Below are 18,242 nucleotides of genomic sequence, written 5' to 3' on the forward strand. Positions count from 1 at the left end.
CAGATGTTGTGACTCAGGGGTGACATTCTCACCCCTCATACAATGACTTGTAGCCAGACACTGTGCTTGGACTTATACCAGACAGGCAGCTGGGAGTGGGCACATAGTTGCCCGGATTAGTCACGTGGGTGTCGGTGTTACACGTGTGAGGGGCACCTGAGCTGTAGGAAACAGATTGGCAGAGGAATCATTTCCCTGTGACAGTTGCATCACATCTGCAAGAAGATCAATGGCCAATTGATTTCCAATCTCTCCTGTTATTTGTTTCCCTCCTCTGCGTCTGGACCTGTGCCCCCCGCAATTTACTGGTGAGAGAGGGGGAGACCCAGATACATCACTTACATAACAGCACTGGGGGTCACATGTTACTGCTATAGTTTGACCACTACTCCAGGACTAGCACCTTGCTTCTGTATTTGCACTATACTTACACCCCACCACCCCTGCTGAGAGTCTGTTCCCTGTATCTATCCCCCTTTCACTCTCCTCCTATTCCTTTACTGTATTAGTCTCACCACCCCTGCTGGGAGTCTGTTCCCTGTATCTATCCCCCTTTCTGTAAAGTATCACTTCCTTATGTTCCCTTTCACTCTCCCTCCTATTCCTTTACTGTATTAGTCCTACCGCCCCTGCTGGGAGTCTGTTCCCTGTATCTATCCCCCTTTCACTCTCCTCCTATTCCTTTACTGTATTAGTCTCACCACCCCTGCTGGGAGTCTGTTCCCTGTATCTATCCCCCTTTCACTCTCCTCCTATTCCTTTACTATATTAGTCCCACCACCCCTGCTGGGAGTCTGTTCCCTGTATCTATCCCCCTTTCTGTAAAGTATCACTTCCTTATGTTCCCTTTCACTCTCCCTCCTATTCCTTTACTGTATTAGTCCTACCACCCCTGCTGGGAGTCTGTTCCCTGTATCTATCCCCCTTTCTGTAAAGTATCACTTCCTTATGTTTCCTTTCATTCTTCCCCTCTGTATACAGGACAGTAGATATAAGAGTGCTAGTTCTATGGCTCAGAATTGACATGACACAATTGTTCTCCTCCTCGCCCCACTGTACCCCAAATCTGGCTGTTGGGTGACAGATAGAACTAAATGGAGGGTTAATGCTCAGAGGAGGAGGGGGAGGAAGAGTGTGGCAGAAGAAGGATTCATGAGTCGCTTGTGATCACTTCATTATCTCTCTCTCTCCAGAGCTAATTAACTCAATCTCCATTCACGCACAAGCAGATAAGGGCACTAATTAAAGCAAACAGTCTCATTTTTCTCCACTGCACCAAATAAATCTCAGCTCCCCCAGCCCGGGCCCCAGGGAGTCGATGGCAGCAGCAGATAATGATAGGGCCACATTCACCCAGTCTTTGTGCTGATAACATTGATCTGGGCCTGAGGTGGAACAGTCTGCATTGTGCAAGGGTGCTGGGAGTTACAGTTGCACTATACACATATAATTCTAGGGTTTACTTTCCCTTTAGCAGAAGTGGCCCTAGTGCTGTAGCTCCGCCCAGGACGTGGCTATAAATAAGGAAGGGCGGCTGCTGCTGTAGGACAGTGGCCCCTTTGTGTGAGTGAGTGGCCACTAGTCCATGTGCTTCATGCCCCATAAAACCAGCAGGAGGAGGAGGAGGAGGATGAATTAAAGATGAATAAAGTGACAGCTCCTTGCGAGACCATTAAAAGCCTCCGGAATTGTTTCCCGGGCACATTGGGAGGGGGTGTTGTTTATTATAAAGTTAAAGGGTTGGTTCACCTTTAAGTTAACATTTAGTATCTTATATAATGGCTCATTCTAAGCAACTTCAATGGGCCTTCATTGTTCCTTGTAGTTTGTGAATTATTTGCCTTCTTCTTCTGACTCTTTCCAGTTTTTCAAATGGGGGTCACTGACCTCATCTAAAAAACAAATGCTCTGTAAGGCTACAAATATATTGTTATTGTTACTTTCTATTCCTCCTCTTTCTATTCAGTCTCTCCTATTCATATTCCAGTCTCTTATTTATAACAATGCCTGGTTGCTAGGGGAATTTGGACCCTAGCAACCAGATGGCTGAAATTACAAACTGGAGAGCTGCTGAATAAAAAACTAAATAAGTCAAAAACCACAAATAATAAAAAATGAAAACCAATTGTAAATTGTCTCAGAATATCCCTCTCTACATCAAGCTCATTTTAAGATGAAAACCCCCTTTAACAAATAAAATACATAAAAAATGAATTCACAAGAAACAAAATAAAGCTGCTCCCCTTATTCAGCTCCTCTACTCCATGTCCCCCATTAGTAGGGTGGGAGTCTGCCACCCCCTCACACGGATCCCCTTCATCCTGTCTCCTATCTGCCAAACTGTGACAAAAGGTGAGACCCATGAGCTGACACCCGCTTCCCACAAATATTCAGTTCATCAACCTAAGTTTCCAAAGTTCAGAACAATAGAGCCAAAAAAGCTGTCTCATTGGCAATGGGGTGTCACATTGGGAGGTGGGTGTCTTATTGGCAGTGGGGTGTCACATTAAAGGCAGTCATATTAAAGGGGTGGGATGTCTCATTGGGAGGGGATGTCACATTGGGAGTGGATGTCACATTGGGAGTGGATGTCACATTGGGAGGTTGGCGTCTTATTGGCAGTGGGGTGTTACATTCAGAGTAGAGTGTCATATTAAAGGGGTGGGATGTCAAATTGGGAAGGGGGTGTGACATTGGGAGGGGATGTCTCATTGGGAGGGGATGTCTGTGAGGGGATGTCTCATTGGGAGGGGAGGTCTCATTGGGAGTGGATGTCTCATTGGGAGAGGCTGTCTCGTTGGGAGTGGATGTCTCATTGGTAGTAGATGTCTCATTTGGAGGGGTTGTCTTGTTGGGAGGGGATGTCTCATTGGGAGGGGATGTCTCATTGGGAGTGGATGTCTCATTGGGAGGGGATGTCACATTGGGAGGGGATGTCTCAATGGGAGAGGCTGTCTCATTGGGAGTGGATGTCTAATTGGCAGTAGATGTCTCATTTGGAGGGGTTGTCTCGTTGGGAGGGGATGTCTCATTGGAAGTGGATGTCTGTGAGGGGATGTCTCATTGGGAGGGGAGGTCTCATTGGGAGTGGATGTCTCATTGGGAGAGGCTGTCTCGTTGGGAGTGGATGTCTCATTGGTAGTAGATGTCTCATTTGGAGGGGTTGTCTTGTTGGGAGGGGATGTCTCATTGGGAGGGGATGTCACATTGGGAGGGGGTGTCTCATTGGGAGGGGATGTCTCAATGGGAGATGCTGTCTCATTGGGAGTGGATGTCTCATTTTGAGGGGTTGTCTCATTGGGAGTGGATGTCACATTGGGAGTGGATGTCTCATTGGGAGTGGATGTGTCATTGGGAGGGGATGTCACATTGGGAGTGGATGTCTTATTGGGGGTGGATGTCTAATTGGCAGTAGATGTCTCATTTGGAGGGGTTGTCTCGTTGGGAGGTGATGTCTCATTGGGAGGGGATGTCTCATTGGAAGTGGATGTCTCATTGGGAGGGCATGTCACCTTGGGAGGGGGTGTCTCATTGGGAGGGGATGTCTCAATGGGAGATGCTGTCTCATTGGGAGTGGATGTCTCATTTTGAGGGGTTGTCTCATTGGGAGTGGATGTCACATTGGGAGTGGATGTCTCATTGGGAGTGGATGTGTCATTGGGAGGGGATGTCACATTGGGAGGGGATGTCAGATTGGGAGGGGATGTCACATTGGGAGTGGATGTCTCATTGGGAGTGGATGTGTCATTGGGAGGGGTTGTCTCATTGGGAGTGGATGTCACATTGGGAGTGGATGTCACATTGGGAGTGGATGTCTCATTGGGAGTGGATGTCACATTGGGAGTGGATGTCTCATTGGGAGTGGATGTCACATTGGGAAGGGATGTGTCATTTCGAGGGGTTGTCTCATTGGGAGTGGATGTCTCATTGGGAGTGGATGTGTCATTACGAGGGGTTGTCTCATTGGGAGTGGATGTCTCATTGGGAGTGGATGTGTCATTGGGAGTGGATGTGTCATTGGGAGGGGTTGTCTCATTGGGAGTGGATGTCACATTGGGAGTGGATGTCACATTGGGAGTGGATGTCTCATTGGGAGTGGATGTCACATTGGGAGTGGATGTCTCATTGGGAGTGGATGTCACATTGGGAGTGGATGTCTCATTGGGAGTGGATGTGTCATTGGGAGGGGTTGTCTCATTGGGAGTGGATGTCACATTGGGAGTGGATGTCACATTGGGAGTGGATGTCTCATTGGGAGTGGATGTCACATTGGGAGTGGATGTCTCATTGGGAGTGGATGTCACATTGGGAAGGGATGTGTCATTTCGAGGGGTTGTCTCATTGGGAGTGGATGTCACATTGGGAGTGGATGTCTCATTGGGAGTGGATGTGTCATTTCGAGGGGATGTCACATTGGGAGTGGAAGTGTCATTGGGAGGGGATGTCACATTGGGAGTGGATGTCACATTGGGAGTGGATGTCTCATTGGTAGTGGATGTCACATTGGGAGTGGATGTCTCATTGGGAGTGGATGTCACATTGGGAGTGGATGTCTCATTGGGAGTGGATGTCACATTGGGAGGGGATGTCACATTGGAAGTGGATGTCTCATTGGGAGTGGATGTCACATTGGAAGTGGATGTCTCATTGGGAGTGGATGTCACATTGGGAGTGGATGTCTCATTGGGAGTGGATGTCACATTGGGAGTGGATGTCTCATTGGGAGTGGATGTCACATTGGGAGTGGATGTCTCATTGGGAGTGGATGTCACATTGGGAGGGGATGTCACATTGGAAGTGGATGTCTCATTGGGAGTGGATGTCACATTGGAAGTGGATGTCTCATTGGGAGTGGATGTCACATTGGGAGTGGATGTCTCATTGGGAGTGGATGTGTCATTTCGAGGGGATGTCACATTGGGAGTGGAAGTGTCATTGGGAGGGGATGTCACATTGGGAGTGGATGTCACATTGGGAGTGGATGTCTCATTGGAAGTGGATGTCACATTGGGAGTGGATGTCACATTGGAAGTGGATGTCTCATTGGGAGTGGATGTCACATTGGGAGTGGATGTCTCATTGGGAGTGGATGTCACATTGGGAGTGGATGTCTCATTGGGAGTGGATGTGTCATTTCGAGGGGATGTCACATTGGGAGTGGAAATGTCATTGGGAGGGGATGTCACATTGGGAGTGGATGTCACATTGGGAGTGGATGTCTCATTGGGAGTGGATGTCACATTGGGAGTGGATGTCTCATTGGGAGTGGATGTCACATTGGGAGTGGATGTCTCATTGGGAGTGGATGTCACATTGGGAGGGGATGTCACATTGGAAGTGGATGTCTCATTGGGAGTGGATGTCACATTGGAAGTGGATGTCTCATTGGGAGTGGATGTCACATTGGGAGTGGATGTCTCATTGGGAGTGGATGTGTCATTTCGAGGGGATGTCACATTGGGAGTGGAAGTGTCATTGGGAGGGGATGTCACATTGGGAGTGGATGTCACATTGGGAGTGGATGTCTCATTGGGAGTGGATGTCACATTGGGAGTGGATGTCTCATTGGGAGTGGATGTCACATTGGGAGTGGATGTCTCATTGGGAGTGGATGTCACATTGGGAGGGGATGTCACATTGGAAGTGGATGTCTCATTGGGAGTGGATGTCACATTGGAAGTGGATGTCTCATTGGGAGTGGATGTCACATTGGGAGTGGATGTCTCATTGGGAGTGGATGTCACATTGGGAGTGGATGTCTCATTGGGAGTGGATGTCACATTGGGAGTGGATGTCTCATTGGGAGTGGATGTCTCATTGGGAGGGGATGTCACATTAGGAGGAGGTGGCACATTTAGGGTAAGTGTGTGAATTTGGGAAGATGGTGCATTAGGTGCATGTTATTCGGGATGGGAGACACTATTGCTCTAATGCACCAAACTGGAGCGGGTGCCAATAAATCCAGTTTACTAATAGTGTATCTTGTTGCAGTCGGGTGCTGCCATACTGTGCCAGGGGAGGGTGCCAGTTAGGGGTGCAGCAGCTTGTGCCGTGGGTAGAACGAGCCCCTGGGAACCTTCTCTGCTTCCTTATTGGTTGTTGCATTGCTCCTGCCAGTAACTATATCACCATATCACAATTGTGGGCCCTAGTCATCATCATCATTACACAGCGCCAGCGCATGGCAGCCATTTGCACTAATATGATGTTGCCCGGCCGGGGGGCATACTGGGGGGCATTAGGGAGACACTGGGAACAAAATGGCCAATGATTGTTGGGTGGTCCATTAATGAGGTTGGGGCATTAGCCACAGGTTGGCCCCTGATCCATACGACTGGCACTGGCCACACAATAGACTTGTTCTTACTGACTCCCCATTATTATTGCAGTTGTACAGCCCCCCGAGACCCCAGGAATGTGTGAGTGTCAGCAGCAGTTTCCTCTCAGGAAGCAGCAGAGGTGGAGGCTCATTATGGGCATTATGTCTGCATGGCTTTACTGTATTCCGGCTTAGGCTGCACCTGAGTGATACATTCCTATAAGCCCAAGGGTCCCGTATAACAACAGACTTGTCTTGTCTCACTCGGGGAGATGCAGTGGGAACAGATGGTGCACACATCACATGCCACGTAGCGAGAATCCCTGGTGAGGGGGGGCACAACCGCGACCAATCAGGGCCTCAGCGCAAAGGGGGGACAATGTGGTTTAGTGGTTTAGGGTCTGGCCCCAGTGTATATGATAGGGCCAAATACATCATTCTATTTCCTACATTATGTCAAAGCTGGAACTCGCCATATAAAGGACCTTTTGTACTTGTGTTGCTGTTCCTTCTGGAACCGACAGTTTGTATTAGAGTCACAACTGCCAGAACTCTCCCTCTGTCTGCCCAATGCCCCGCCCCATGTGTCTGCCCAATGCCCCTCCCCATCTGTCTGCCCAATGCCCCGCCCCATCTGTCTGCCCAATGCTCCGCCCCATCTGTCTGCCCAATGCCACGCCCCATCTGTCTGCCCAATGCTCCGCCCCATCTGTCTGCCCAATGCTCCGCCCCATCTGTCTGCCCAATGCTCCGCCCCATCTGTCTGCCCAATGCCCCGCCCCATCTGTCTGCCCAATGCCCCGCCCCATCTGTCTGCCCAATGCCCCGCCCCATCTGTCTGCCCAATGCCACGCCCCATCTCACTGAATTGTACCAGGGCCTGTGCTGCCATGTTGCTTGCTGTTCTTTGTCATAGAATACGATTATATTGTGAGTTCAGGGCCTGCTCTGCATTTAGCCAATAAGTCCCTGTTCCCAGAGCAGTGGTACTATCAGGGGCCACAGGACCAAATGACACATTCCTGCTTATGAGGGGTTAAATAGCCAATGAACTTCTGTTCCAGGAAGGGAAGTGTTTGTGTAAATGGATCGGTGCCCCGGAGCCACAGGAGCCCAACAGGGACTGGAAGGAGAGAAGGGGTCAGACACCCAAGCCCTGACCCCCGACCTCTGGCCTCATTAATCACAAGTTGTCAGGGACAGAACCTTCGGCTCACACTCGCCTTTTTCATATGATTCTCATTCAGGATTTTATTGGAGGAGCCGAGACCTGTGGGAGCCTGTGATTGGTTACAGAACATTCTCGTTCTCTGCACTGCTGCTTCTGACTCCTGATACAACTTCCCAATATCCATTCATTCCTCATTCTCACTGGGTTTATAGTTCTGTGTAACTGTCATTGTGTCTGTCCCTTTCTCTGCACTGCTGCTTCTGACTCCTGATACAACTTCCCAATATCCATTCATTCCTCATTCTCACTGGGTTTATAGTTCTGTGTAACTGTCATTGTGTCTGTCCCTTTCTCTTCTCTGCACTGCTGCCTCTGACTCCTGATACAACTTCCCAATATCCATTCATTCCTCATTCTCACTGGGTTTATAGTTCTGTGTAACTGTCATTGTGTCTGTCCCTTTCTCTTCTCTGCACTGCTGCTTCTGACTCCTGATACAACTTCCCAATATCCATTCATTCCTCATTCTCACTGGGTTTATAGTTCTGTGTAACTGTCATTGTGTCTGTCCCTTTCTCTGCACTGCTGCCTCTGACTCCTGATACAACTTCCCAATATCCATTAATTACTCATTCTCACTGGGTTTATAGTTCTGTGTAACTGTCATTGTGTCTGTCCCTTTCTCTTCTCTGCACTGCTGCTTCTGACTCCTGATACAACTTCCCAATATCCATTCATTCCTCATTCTCACTGGGTTTATAGTTCTGTGTAACTGTCATTGTGTCTGTCCCTTTCTCTTCTCTGCACTGCTGCTTCTGACTCCTGATACAACTTCCCAATATCCATTCATTCCTCATTCTCACTGGGTTTATAGTTCTGTGTAACTGTCATTGTGTCTGTCCCTTTCTCTGCACTGCTGCTTCTGACTCCTGATACAACTTCCCAATATCCATTCATTCCTCATTCTCACTGGGTTTATAGTTCTGTGTAACTGTCATTGTGTCTGTCCCTTTCTCTGCACTGCTGCTTCTGACTCCTGATACAACTTCCCAATATCCATTCATTCCTCATTCTCACTGGGTTTATAGTTCTGTGTAACTGTCATTGTGTCTGTCCCTTTCTCTTCTCTGCACTGCTGCTTCTGACTCCTGATACAACTTCCCAATATCCATTCATTCCTCATTCTCACTGGGTTTATAGTTCTGTGTAACTGTCATTGTGTCTGTCCCTTTCTCTTCTCTGCACTGCTGCTTCTGACTCCTGATACAACTTCCCAATATCCATTCATTCCTCTTTCTCACTGGGTTTATCGTGGAATTGATTCCTATAGGATTAGGGGCTAATGGATCGGTGGGGGGGGGAGTAATGGGGAGAGATAAGGGCCCCTCATTAATCAGACTAATTGAGAGGAGACAATGGGCATTTGTCTGAATAGAGATTTGGGGAGATTAGTGAGGAGGAGACTCTGGTGTCGTTACTCTTGGGGCCCGACAGTCTCTATTGTCCCCCCTCACTGCCTGACACTTTCCTACCCGGGGGGGGGCAGGATTAATGGAGCCCAATCAGTAGATTAAGTAAAGATAAGACCCCGGCCCTTTGTATGAGGGGCACATTAATCTTACACTGGTGGCACCCGGGGGCTGTTGTGGGTCACAGAGAACAAGAGGGACAAACACAGGGGCAAAGGGTCAGACACATCAGGACCCCCATTCTCCTCCTGATTTATAGAGACACAATATTAGGGATCTGGGCTCCCCCCAATGTCCTGACTGGGCCCGTGTTGTCTCTGAGCATCATGGGAAGTCTCTGCAGTAATGGGCCCCAATGTGAGGGAACAAGTCAGGACAGAGTGTGGCCCCCTCAGGAGAATAAATATATAAGGGAACAATGGGGTCTGAGCCAACTGTACAAATACTAAGGATTTATCCTCAATACCCCGTGTGTGTAATGTGCACCTTTTAACCCCTTCTTCTCTCACATAATCCCCTTCTCTCCATCACTGACCCCTATAAACCCTGACACTAACTGTAACTCATTCATATACACATCTCCCTCATTCATACTCATATATACTGTTCCCTCATTCATACTCGTATATACTGTTCCCTCATTCATACTCATATATACTGTTCCCTCATTCATACTCGTATATACTGTTCCCTCATTCATACTCGTATATACTGTTCCCTCATTCATACTCGTATATACTGTTCCCTCATTCATACTCGTATATACTGTTCCCTCATTCATACTCATATACACATCTCCCTCATTCATACTCATATATACTGTTCCCTCATTCATACTCATATATACTGTTCCCTCATTCATACTCATATACACATCTCCCTCATTCATACTCATATACACTGTTCCCTCATTCATACTCATATATACTGTTCCCTCATTCATACTCATATATACTACTCCTCATTCATACTCATATATACTGTTCCCTCATTCATACTCATATACACATCTCCCTCATTCATACTCATATATACTGTTCCCTCATTCATACTCATATACACATCTCCCTCATTCATACTCATATATACTGTTCCCTCATTCATACTCATATACACTGTTCCCTCATTCATACTCGTATACACTGTTCCCTCATTCATACTCATAAATACTTCTCCCTCATTCATACTCTTATATACTGTTCCCTCATTCATACTCATATATACTGCTCCCTCATTCATACTCATATATACTGTTCCCTCATTCATACTCATATATACTGTTCCCTCATTCATACTCATATATACTGCTCCCTCATTCATACTCATATACACTGTTCCCTCATTCATACTCGTATACACTGTTCCCTCATTCATACTCATAAATACTTCTCCCTCATTCATACTCTTATATACTGTTCCCTCATTCATACTCATATATACTGTTCCCTCATTCATACTCATATACACTAGCAGGTAAATGCCAGCCCTGTCCACACCTCCTTCCATACGCAGATGTTCCGATACAGAGTGCAAGTTCCTGTGTCAAATGATCAAGTGAGGGTGTAAAGTGCAGGATAAATGTGACATTGCCCTATTGTTGTACTTTGCACCCCCCCCCCCATGCTGCGTGTGGCCCCCTGGTGTCCCTGTAAGATAGAGAGAACAGGTTGTTTCCACCTTAAATCTCTTTGTACCAACTGGGCCCCAGGGGCCCCTCTGCTCACTGACTGGAACCCGTAACTGTCCCTGGGGCCCATTATATAAATATATAGTGTGTGTGTGACTTTAACTGCCCCCAGTGTCTCTATTGCAGGATGTGCCTAAAGTCTGTAACATTCCTGCCCCCCAGTAGCACAGCCACGGGGCCCCCGGAATGTTTTACTATTTCTGAGAATCCCCCCCCACGTCTGACTCACTGGGATACTATGGGCCGTCTTCCAGTAAACAGGATAATAGGACAGCTGCCTATAGACTGGGGGCTTTATTAGTCCCCCCCCCCCGTGACATCACTCGCAGACAAGTAACCGCAGTCACGTTAGACGGGAAAAGAAAGTGTGCGACTCCCATGAGCTCATAACAACTCCCTGCTCCCTGGGAATGTGCCCCCCCCAGTTTATTGGGACTTAGACGGGACCTGCGACATTTCTCACTTGTGAAATCCCCCCTTATCTGCTTATTAGATCCTTGGCTTGGGGTGGGGGTCTGCCTGCCCCCCAGTATCATCTTATGCCCCCCCAGACTGGCACTGAGGCCCTGGAAGGCTCGTGGTTCTGTAGAACAAGAGCAGGGGCCCCTGTCCCCCCATATCAGTCAGTGCACCCCCACCTCTCTATTGTACAGGATTATAGACCCATGTTTCATTTCAAGGTTAACTTTGCCTTACACTCCCCAAATAACAAGCTGGGGGGCTGCTGCATGAATGAGTTCCCCCCCTCACTCTGTTGGTGTCAGGGACCCCCGAGTGTCTGGGGGGGGCTCATCAGGCTACAGCAGCAGAAGGTCAATAAATAGCAGTAACGGCCAATTGTAGCTGTCAGCTCCTGGGGGCCGGGAGATGGATGAGCCCCCAGCAGAGTAAATGTTGCAGATATTGAGCAGACGGAACATAAAAGCCCCCGACATAATGGGTTAATGACGTTGGGTCAGACACGGGGGCTCCTCACATTCTCGGGGGCCACACATCTCCTTGGGGCCACATGACTGGGCTGACAATGAGTTTGGGTGTCTCAGAATATAAAGTATAAATAAAGCTGTATATGGGGGTAAGTGGCAATTGGGGGAATAGCTGTCCCGTTACTAACCCCCCCCGTTGTGTTGCAGGGACCCCAGTGAATCGCATTCCCATCATGGCCAAACAGGTGCTGGACCTCTACTCGCTCTACAGACTGGTCACCGACAAGGGGGGGCTGGTGGAAGTGATAAACAAGAAGATCTGGAGGGAGATCACTAAAGGCCTGAGTCTCCCCACCTCCATCACCAGCGCCGCCTTCACCCTCCGAACCCAGTGAGTCCCCCGGGCTGCACCAAATACCCCCCCCCCCGTGGGGCACATTATCTCCAACAACTTCTTTTTTTAACTTGGCCTTGAGGAAAGGTTTCTGGGCACAACATTATCCTATTGCCCCTCCTGGTGCAAAGCTTGTGCCCCTCAAGTGCCTCAGTTGTACCTCCCAGTTGGCTTGTGTTGGACCCCACATTGGCAGGGATGGGGGTAACATAGGGGTAACACAGATATTCTTATTCCCCCCCCCCCCGAGGCCAATAGGGAGTAGGCATTTAGCAAAGGGTTAAAGTCATTGTGTTGATCCATTAATTGTCCCTTTCTGTCAGATACATGAAGTACCTGTACCCCTACGAATGTGACAAGAGGGGGCTCAGTTCCCCGGGGGAGTTACAAGTGGCCATCGACAGCAATAGGAGAGAGGGGCGCAGGCAGAGCTTTGGCTCAGGACTCTTCAGCTACTCCCCAGCGGGAACCCCCAATGTCTTGACCTCCCCGAAGATCAACATGACCTCTCTGTCTGTCTCAGCCCACAATGGGGGCCACATCAGCCATCTCACCCCAATCAAAAAGGGTAAGTTCCATGTAATGCAGGGGGCATATACTTACCCATAATTCAGTAGGAGAGACATTTGGGTGGGGGGGTCAGAGAACTCAAGACCATGACTGAATATAGACATGTTGGGGTCTCATATTGTTGCAGTTTTTTCCCTATTAATAACATTGGCATCATTTTTACCAGCCAGGCCAGTAAAATACCAGGTAGGTGGCAACCTTAGTTGGGGTGCTGGGGGTGCAGTTGAGTAGCATGAAACACACAGGTTGGGGGTCCCTGAGACGGATCCTTGATTCTTGTCTCTTCTCTGCCATTACAGAAGATGGAGTCCACACTCCGGGGGCCCCTCATCGTCTAGGGATCCCCATTACTTTGCCCAGTCATCACGGAGCAGCAGCCCAAGCTGTGCAGGTTATGCAGGCGGCGGCCCTGGAGCAACTGCGCGAAAAACTCGAGTCTGGAGAACCCCCCGAAAAAAAGATGGCGCTGATGGCGGAGGAGCAACAAAGGATTATGCAGCGTGCCATTCAGCAGAACTTACTAGCCATGGCCGCCCAGTTACCCATGAACATCAAAATCAACAGCCCAGGTACCGACCTGCCCCAACTGGACCAGTGCCCGGGGGTGGGGGGAATAAGTCGGAGATCTTTCAGTACATAAATAGATTCGTTTTCCGAAGTCGCCCAAAGTTTCCTCATGAGGCAACTTCAGAAAACGAATCTCGCCATCCCGCCGGCAATTTACATTTTAGTCAGCGGAAAGGCAGGGGAGGCAGTATGGGGAGATTAGTCGCCCGAAGAATCTGTCGCCAGGCAACTAATCTCGCCAAATGTGCCTGTGTGTCCTGAAAGAGAGAGAGAGATGTAGTTGAGCAGGTAAGTTGTTGATATTTACAAGACTTTCTCTCTTGCAGATGACAGACAAGAGGCTCAGATGAACGTGTCTGCCACAAGCATTAGCAGCATCAACATGTCGATTGAAATTAATGGAGTTGTCTACGCAGGTAGATAGGAGAGTCGCTCTCTCGGCCGCTCATTGCAGGGAATCCAATAAATTACAGTCAGGCCCAAGTGGACGCACTTCCCCTGCTTTGACGGCTTTACTTGAAAATCCATTGTAATGAAGTGAGGGAGGAATAGCACTAGATGAGCATTAACCCTTTTACTGCTGACACTATTGCTCGGCCGCATGCTTTGTTCCCCCCACAGTGATAACAACATTTCCCTGTAGTACTGCCCGGGAGGCCATGGGGGGCAGCTGGGGCACCTGGGTAATAAACTGAGTTCTTACCCTCCAGACACTTTCCTCTCAGGGGCACATTTATGTTCAGATCCAATCAGTGGCCTTTTTGGCAGTTGAACTGCAATTTCCAGCATTCAGGAAGTCGGGAATCTAGAGAGAAATTGGAGGAACTAAGAATTCAGATGGAATGTGTGGGGGTGAGTGGAATGGGTGTAGGGTGAGTGGAATGGGTGCGGGTGTTAGTGGAATGGGTGTGGGGTGAGTGGAATGGGTGTAGGGTGAGTGGAATGGGTGTAGGGTGGGAGTGGAATGGGTGTAGGGTGAGAGTGGAATGGGTGCGGGTGAGTGGAATGGGTGTGGGATGTTCAACCTGCCTCAGGTCTGGGTTGTTTTTGAGAATAAGGTGCATGACAATGAGGGGTTTGCAGAATGAAAGGTTCTATATTAGGTATTTTGGGCAGTTTGCCCTGTACAATGAGAACTGGCATTTTCATTGGCACGTGGTATTCCCCTTGGCTTGGGTCTGACAGTGTTGGGGTTGTACTATGCATGTGCCATGGTCTCACTGTTGTGTTATCTTATTCACAGGGGTGCTATTTGCCCGCAGACCAGTGGCACCAGCAGTGACTAATGCAGGCGCCAGCAGCAACCAAGGCCACTCCAGTCCAACCCCAGTCCTAATCCAGCCACCCCCATCTTCATCTCAAGGCCACACACCACCCGGCCCTTCCCCTTGACCTCCACCTGCCTCCATCACCCTAAAGCCAACACATTGCACCCTGGTGCTTGAGGATTCTCAGCAGTTGGACTGGGCACCCTTTCTGGTGGCTTTTCATTGGACAAGTAGAAACCCGGTGAGACTGGTAATAGAACTTCTTCTGTTGTGGCACAATATTTGGGAAAGAGGGATCAATCTTGCCCAGGATGAGGCTGAGCCACCTGCTTGTACCCAAAGATGTGCCCAGATGCCCATCATTCACAGGTTCATATCACCCTCATGGACTTCCCTACCTCTAACCCACCTGGCATGAGACCTCCAGCTGAATATTGTGCCCAATTCTCCTCGCCAGATGTGGGGGTCACACATCAATCATCTGCAGCTGTGGGGGACCATGGAGAAGACTTGAGGTTCCTTGTTCTACCCCCACACACAGCAGAGATGGAACTGACCTGTAGCTTCTACCAAAGAGTTAATTTATTCAGTGGTGACATATGGAGTAGATTAGACGTGTGTTGTGTTGTTGTTGTGTCACAATCTGTAGCTGCAAATGAAATGTATCGTTGGAAGGAGCTGGAGTTTATACACGAGGGGTCTGGGCAGAGACGTTGCTTTGCTTGGGAGCAGATGCCCTGGGAGGGGGCACTAAGGTACCAGCTGATCCTATTCCACTGGGGCTTCTTCTCCTGTGGGGGGCGATGCAGAAATACATCCCAGTGTTGCTTAGCGACAGTCTCCATGACAATAACAGAGCGAGACAGATCTTTCAGACTAATGCCAATCATGGGACTAGACTGGGTGAAATGGGCAACACAACTTGTTAAAGAGGTTGTGTCAGTTTATCTGGGAAAGATCCGTGCCCTTCGATTGGCCAGAAAATGCCACAACCTCAGTCTCACCCATAGAATTCATTGTAGTGTGTCAGTATATAGAGTCAGGGACCACCAACCTGCTCTCATTCAACTACTGGGGCTGCAAGTTACACCCCTGAATCCCCCCAGTAATGAATGACCAGATGGGAAGGGTTAAAGGAAACAACATTAACCAGTTCATTCCCTTTAGAACAGCCTGGGGGGTCTGGCTTGTGGCTACTGACCTGTCACTGCCCTATAAAGGGAAAATCAATGCTCCTGACAATGTGCCTGGTCTCCAGCCCTTAATAACTGGAGAGAAAAGGAGACGGGCGTGGCTTATCTTGCTAACCCCTCCCCCTCGTATATTTCTGCTTGTAACAAGTGCTGCCAGTCACTGACCAATGGGACAATGGTGAGACATAGGTGTAAGTGAGTCTGCCCAGGTTACTAGCCAGGCAGTAGGGCACTGATAGGGCTACGATCCAGTCACGCGTGTGCCCCCCACAGATCAGTTCATTTTCTAATTCTTCCCTCCCAGCGGATCTTGCCCCCAACCCTTGCAATTTCAGCCTTAGGATTGGCTCCTCGTACCTCACCCGATTGGTTCCCTCTCCTTCCGACGCTCTCGTTACAGGAGTCACTGGATTTCTCATTGTACCAAAGAAGGGAATTGGGGAGTCATGTCTACCTCATGCGTGTATCTATTTATAGTCGGATGCAGTATATATACACAGATGTAATATATCCGGGGCCCGAGGGGCTCCTAGGAATGTCTCTCCTCCCAATGGGAACAATGTTTCATGAATAAGGGGAGGTTGGTATAAGAACAAGGGGGAATTTGGGGTCTGACCAGTGGGAAATCCATATGAATCATTGGGAACCCTCCCCATAGCCAAGGCCTCGTGTTCTGAGAAGAACTGGGTCCTAAATTCAGTTATTTCCCCTTTATTTCCACAGCCAAAGGGAATCCCAGGGTACTGGCACTGACTGGCACCTACTTTGGCTTCCCATTCATTTCACTGGCTTTTAGGCCTTAATATACAGTGAGTTTCTATGGCTTTGGTTAATGTTGCCTTTATAGTGAGTGGCTCATATTTAGCAGTTACAGTCACCAAATCCGCCTCTCCAAGTCAGCATTGCTACTAGGGGCTATTATATAAAGTCCTACAGGGAATCTAAGGTTTCCAGTCTGGTGTAAGGGGGGTCCTAATCTTCCAGGCTCATGTCACAGAATAAGAGATGAGTTGGATCAAGATTGACCAAAGCCATTGTTGGTTCCTGGTTTTGTACAGATCAGCACACGGATTCTGTTAGGGAGACACACGTGTGTATAATGGGGTGCCCAAAAAGTATCTGTTAGGGTCCAGTTCCTCCTATGTACAGTAAGTGTATCAGACAGGCTGAGGTTTCTGATTCTCCCTTATGGACTTTTGTCTCTCAGAATCTTTTCTGGGCTTTGGTGGTTGTGCCCGTACAGGTCTTTGCAGTGCCAGCTCTTGCCCATGCCGGGGACCAGTGAGTGTGTGCCCAAGCCAGTGTAATTCTTTAGTACCTCCTCCTGAACCTTCACTTGTTCACAAGAACTTGAAGCCAGCCTATCACAGCTCTTCATCCTCTAGTGGCAGAACTCTGGGACCAGCCGGGCAAAATGGTGCCACCAGGCTGGGCTCACTAAGAGGGACGTGCTTTCTACCAAAGAACAACGCTGCTCATTCTCACTTGGTTCCACATCCAGTTTTGGGGGGAAAGACTTAACAAATGATGTAATTAATTATTATTTGTATTATTTTTTTTACTGTGTATTGGGCTGTTCCGTTGGCCCGACTTTGCTTGTAGCCTTTACTGTCCTTCTTGGCTTTGCTCCGTATCTGTAGAAGCTTCTAGTCCAACCGCATTGCAGGTTTCACCATCAATCCCAAATATTTCCCCCCTGCTCCCGCTAGAGATAAAAATATATGTGATGCCCCCATCTAATCTTAATGGTTTCTTCTGAAGACTCTATCTTGAACATCAGGCTCCTTCCTCTATGGCAAAACATATCTCTTCCCTGTATGGCATGACATGTCTCCTCCATGTATGGAACAACATAGCTCCTCCCTGTATGGCACAAGATAGATCCTCCCTCTATGGCACAACATGTCTCCTCCCTGTATGGCACAAGATAGATCCTCCCCCTACAGCTGATTCCTATTGGCCTCCTGTTTGGTGGAGACTTCCAGGTACATCAGGCTCCTCCCAATAATTAGTAGGTCTGGCAGTAAGAGGATTTTCCTAAAGTTCAGAATATTAAGAGAAAACCTGCAATGTGGTCCCACCCTTTTTCCTTTAACCTTTCCAATGAATCCAGTGCTTTTGGTGCCGGCGCTGGACGTGGTGCTCAGGGGAATCCAAACCAAAGAGAGAAATTAAGAATAAAAATGGTGAAACACTTGTGTCTATGATTGTTGTGTGTGTGAGTTGTGGGGGCATCATGGGCAGTGCCAGCTATCATGATGAGCACAATTGTGTGGGTTACTAGCAATGCTGAGTGGGATTTTCTTGCACACTCAAACCCATAATTTGCCCATCAGAACTCTTCCCATGTGGGACCAGTAGAATTTGCCTCATCAGAACTCTTCCCATGTGGGACCAGTAGAATTTGCCCATCATAACTCTTCCCATGTCGGACCAGTAGAATTTGCCTCATCAGAACTCTTCCCATGTGGGACCAGTAGAATTTGCCCATCATAACTCTTCCCATGTGGGACCAGTAGAATTTGCCCATCAGAACGCTTCCCATGTGGAACCAGTAGAATTTGTCTCATCAGAACTCTTCCCATGTGGGACCAGTAGAATTTGCCTCATCAGAACGCTTCCCATGTGGGACCAGTTGAATGTGCCCATCAGTACTCTTCCCATGTGAGACCAGTAGA

At 48.6% G+C, this 18,242-nt stretch overlaps 1 protein-coding gene across 3 annotated transcripts in view; it reads left to right on the forward strand.

The window, feature by feature from the left end:
- Positions 1–17,768, forward strand: part of LOC108719209 (AT-rich interactive domain-containing protein 3A) — a 56,137-nt gene extending 38,369 nt beyond the window's left edge. For all 3 annotated transcript variants that reach the window (XM_018267929.2, XM_018267938.2, XM_018267921.2), the window contains exons 4-8: positions 11,780–11,963; positions 12,290–12,534; positions 12,836–13,105; positions 13,430–13,519; positions 14,347–17,768. In XM_018267929.2, coding sequence (XP_018123418.1) covers positions 11,780–11,963; positions 12,290–12,534; positions 12,836–13,105; positions 13,430–13,519; positions 14,347–14,495 — 938 coding nt within the window. In that variant the 3' untranslated portion in view covers positions 14,496–17,768. The remainder of the gene's footprint in view (positions 1–11,779; positions 11,964–12,289; positions 12,535–12,835; positions 13,106–13,429; positions 13,520–14,346) is intronic.
- The last annotated feature ends 474 nt before the right edge of the window (positions 17,769–18,242 follow it).

This window comes from Xenopus laevis, chromosome 1L, assembly GCF_017654675.1.
Source record: "Xenopus laevis strain J_2021 chromosome 1L, Xenopus_laevis_v10.1, whole genome shotgun sequence".
Taxonomy (NCBI): domain Eukaryota; kingdom Metazoa; phylum Chordata; class Amphibia; order Anura; family Pipidae; genus Xenopus; species Xenopus laevis.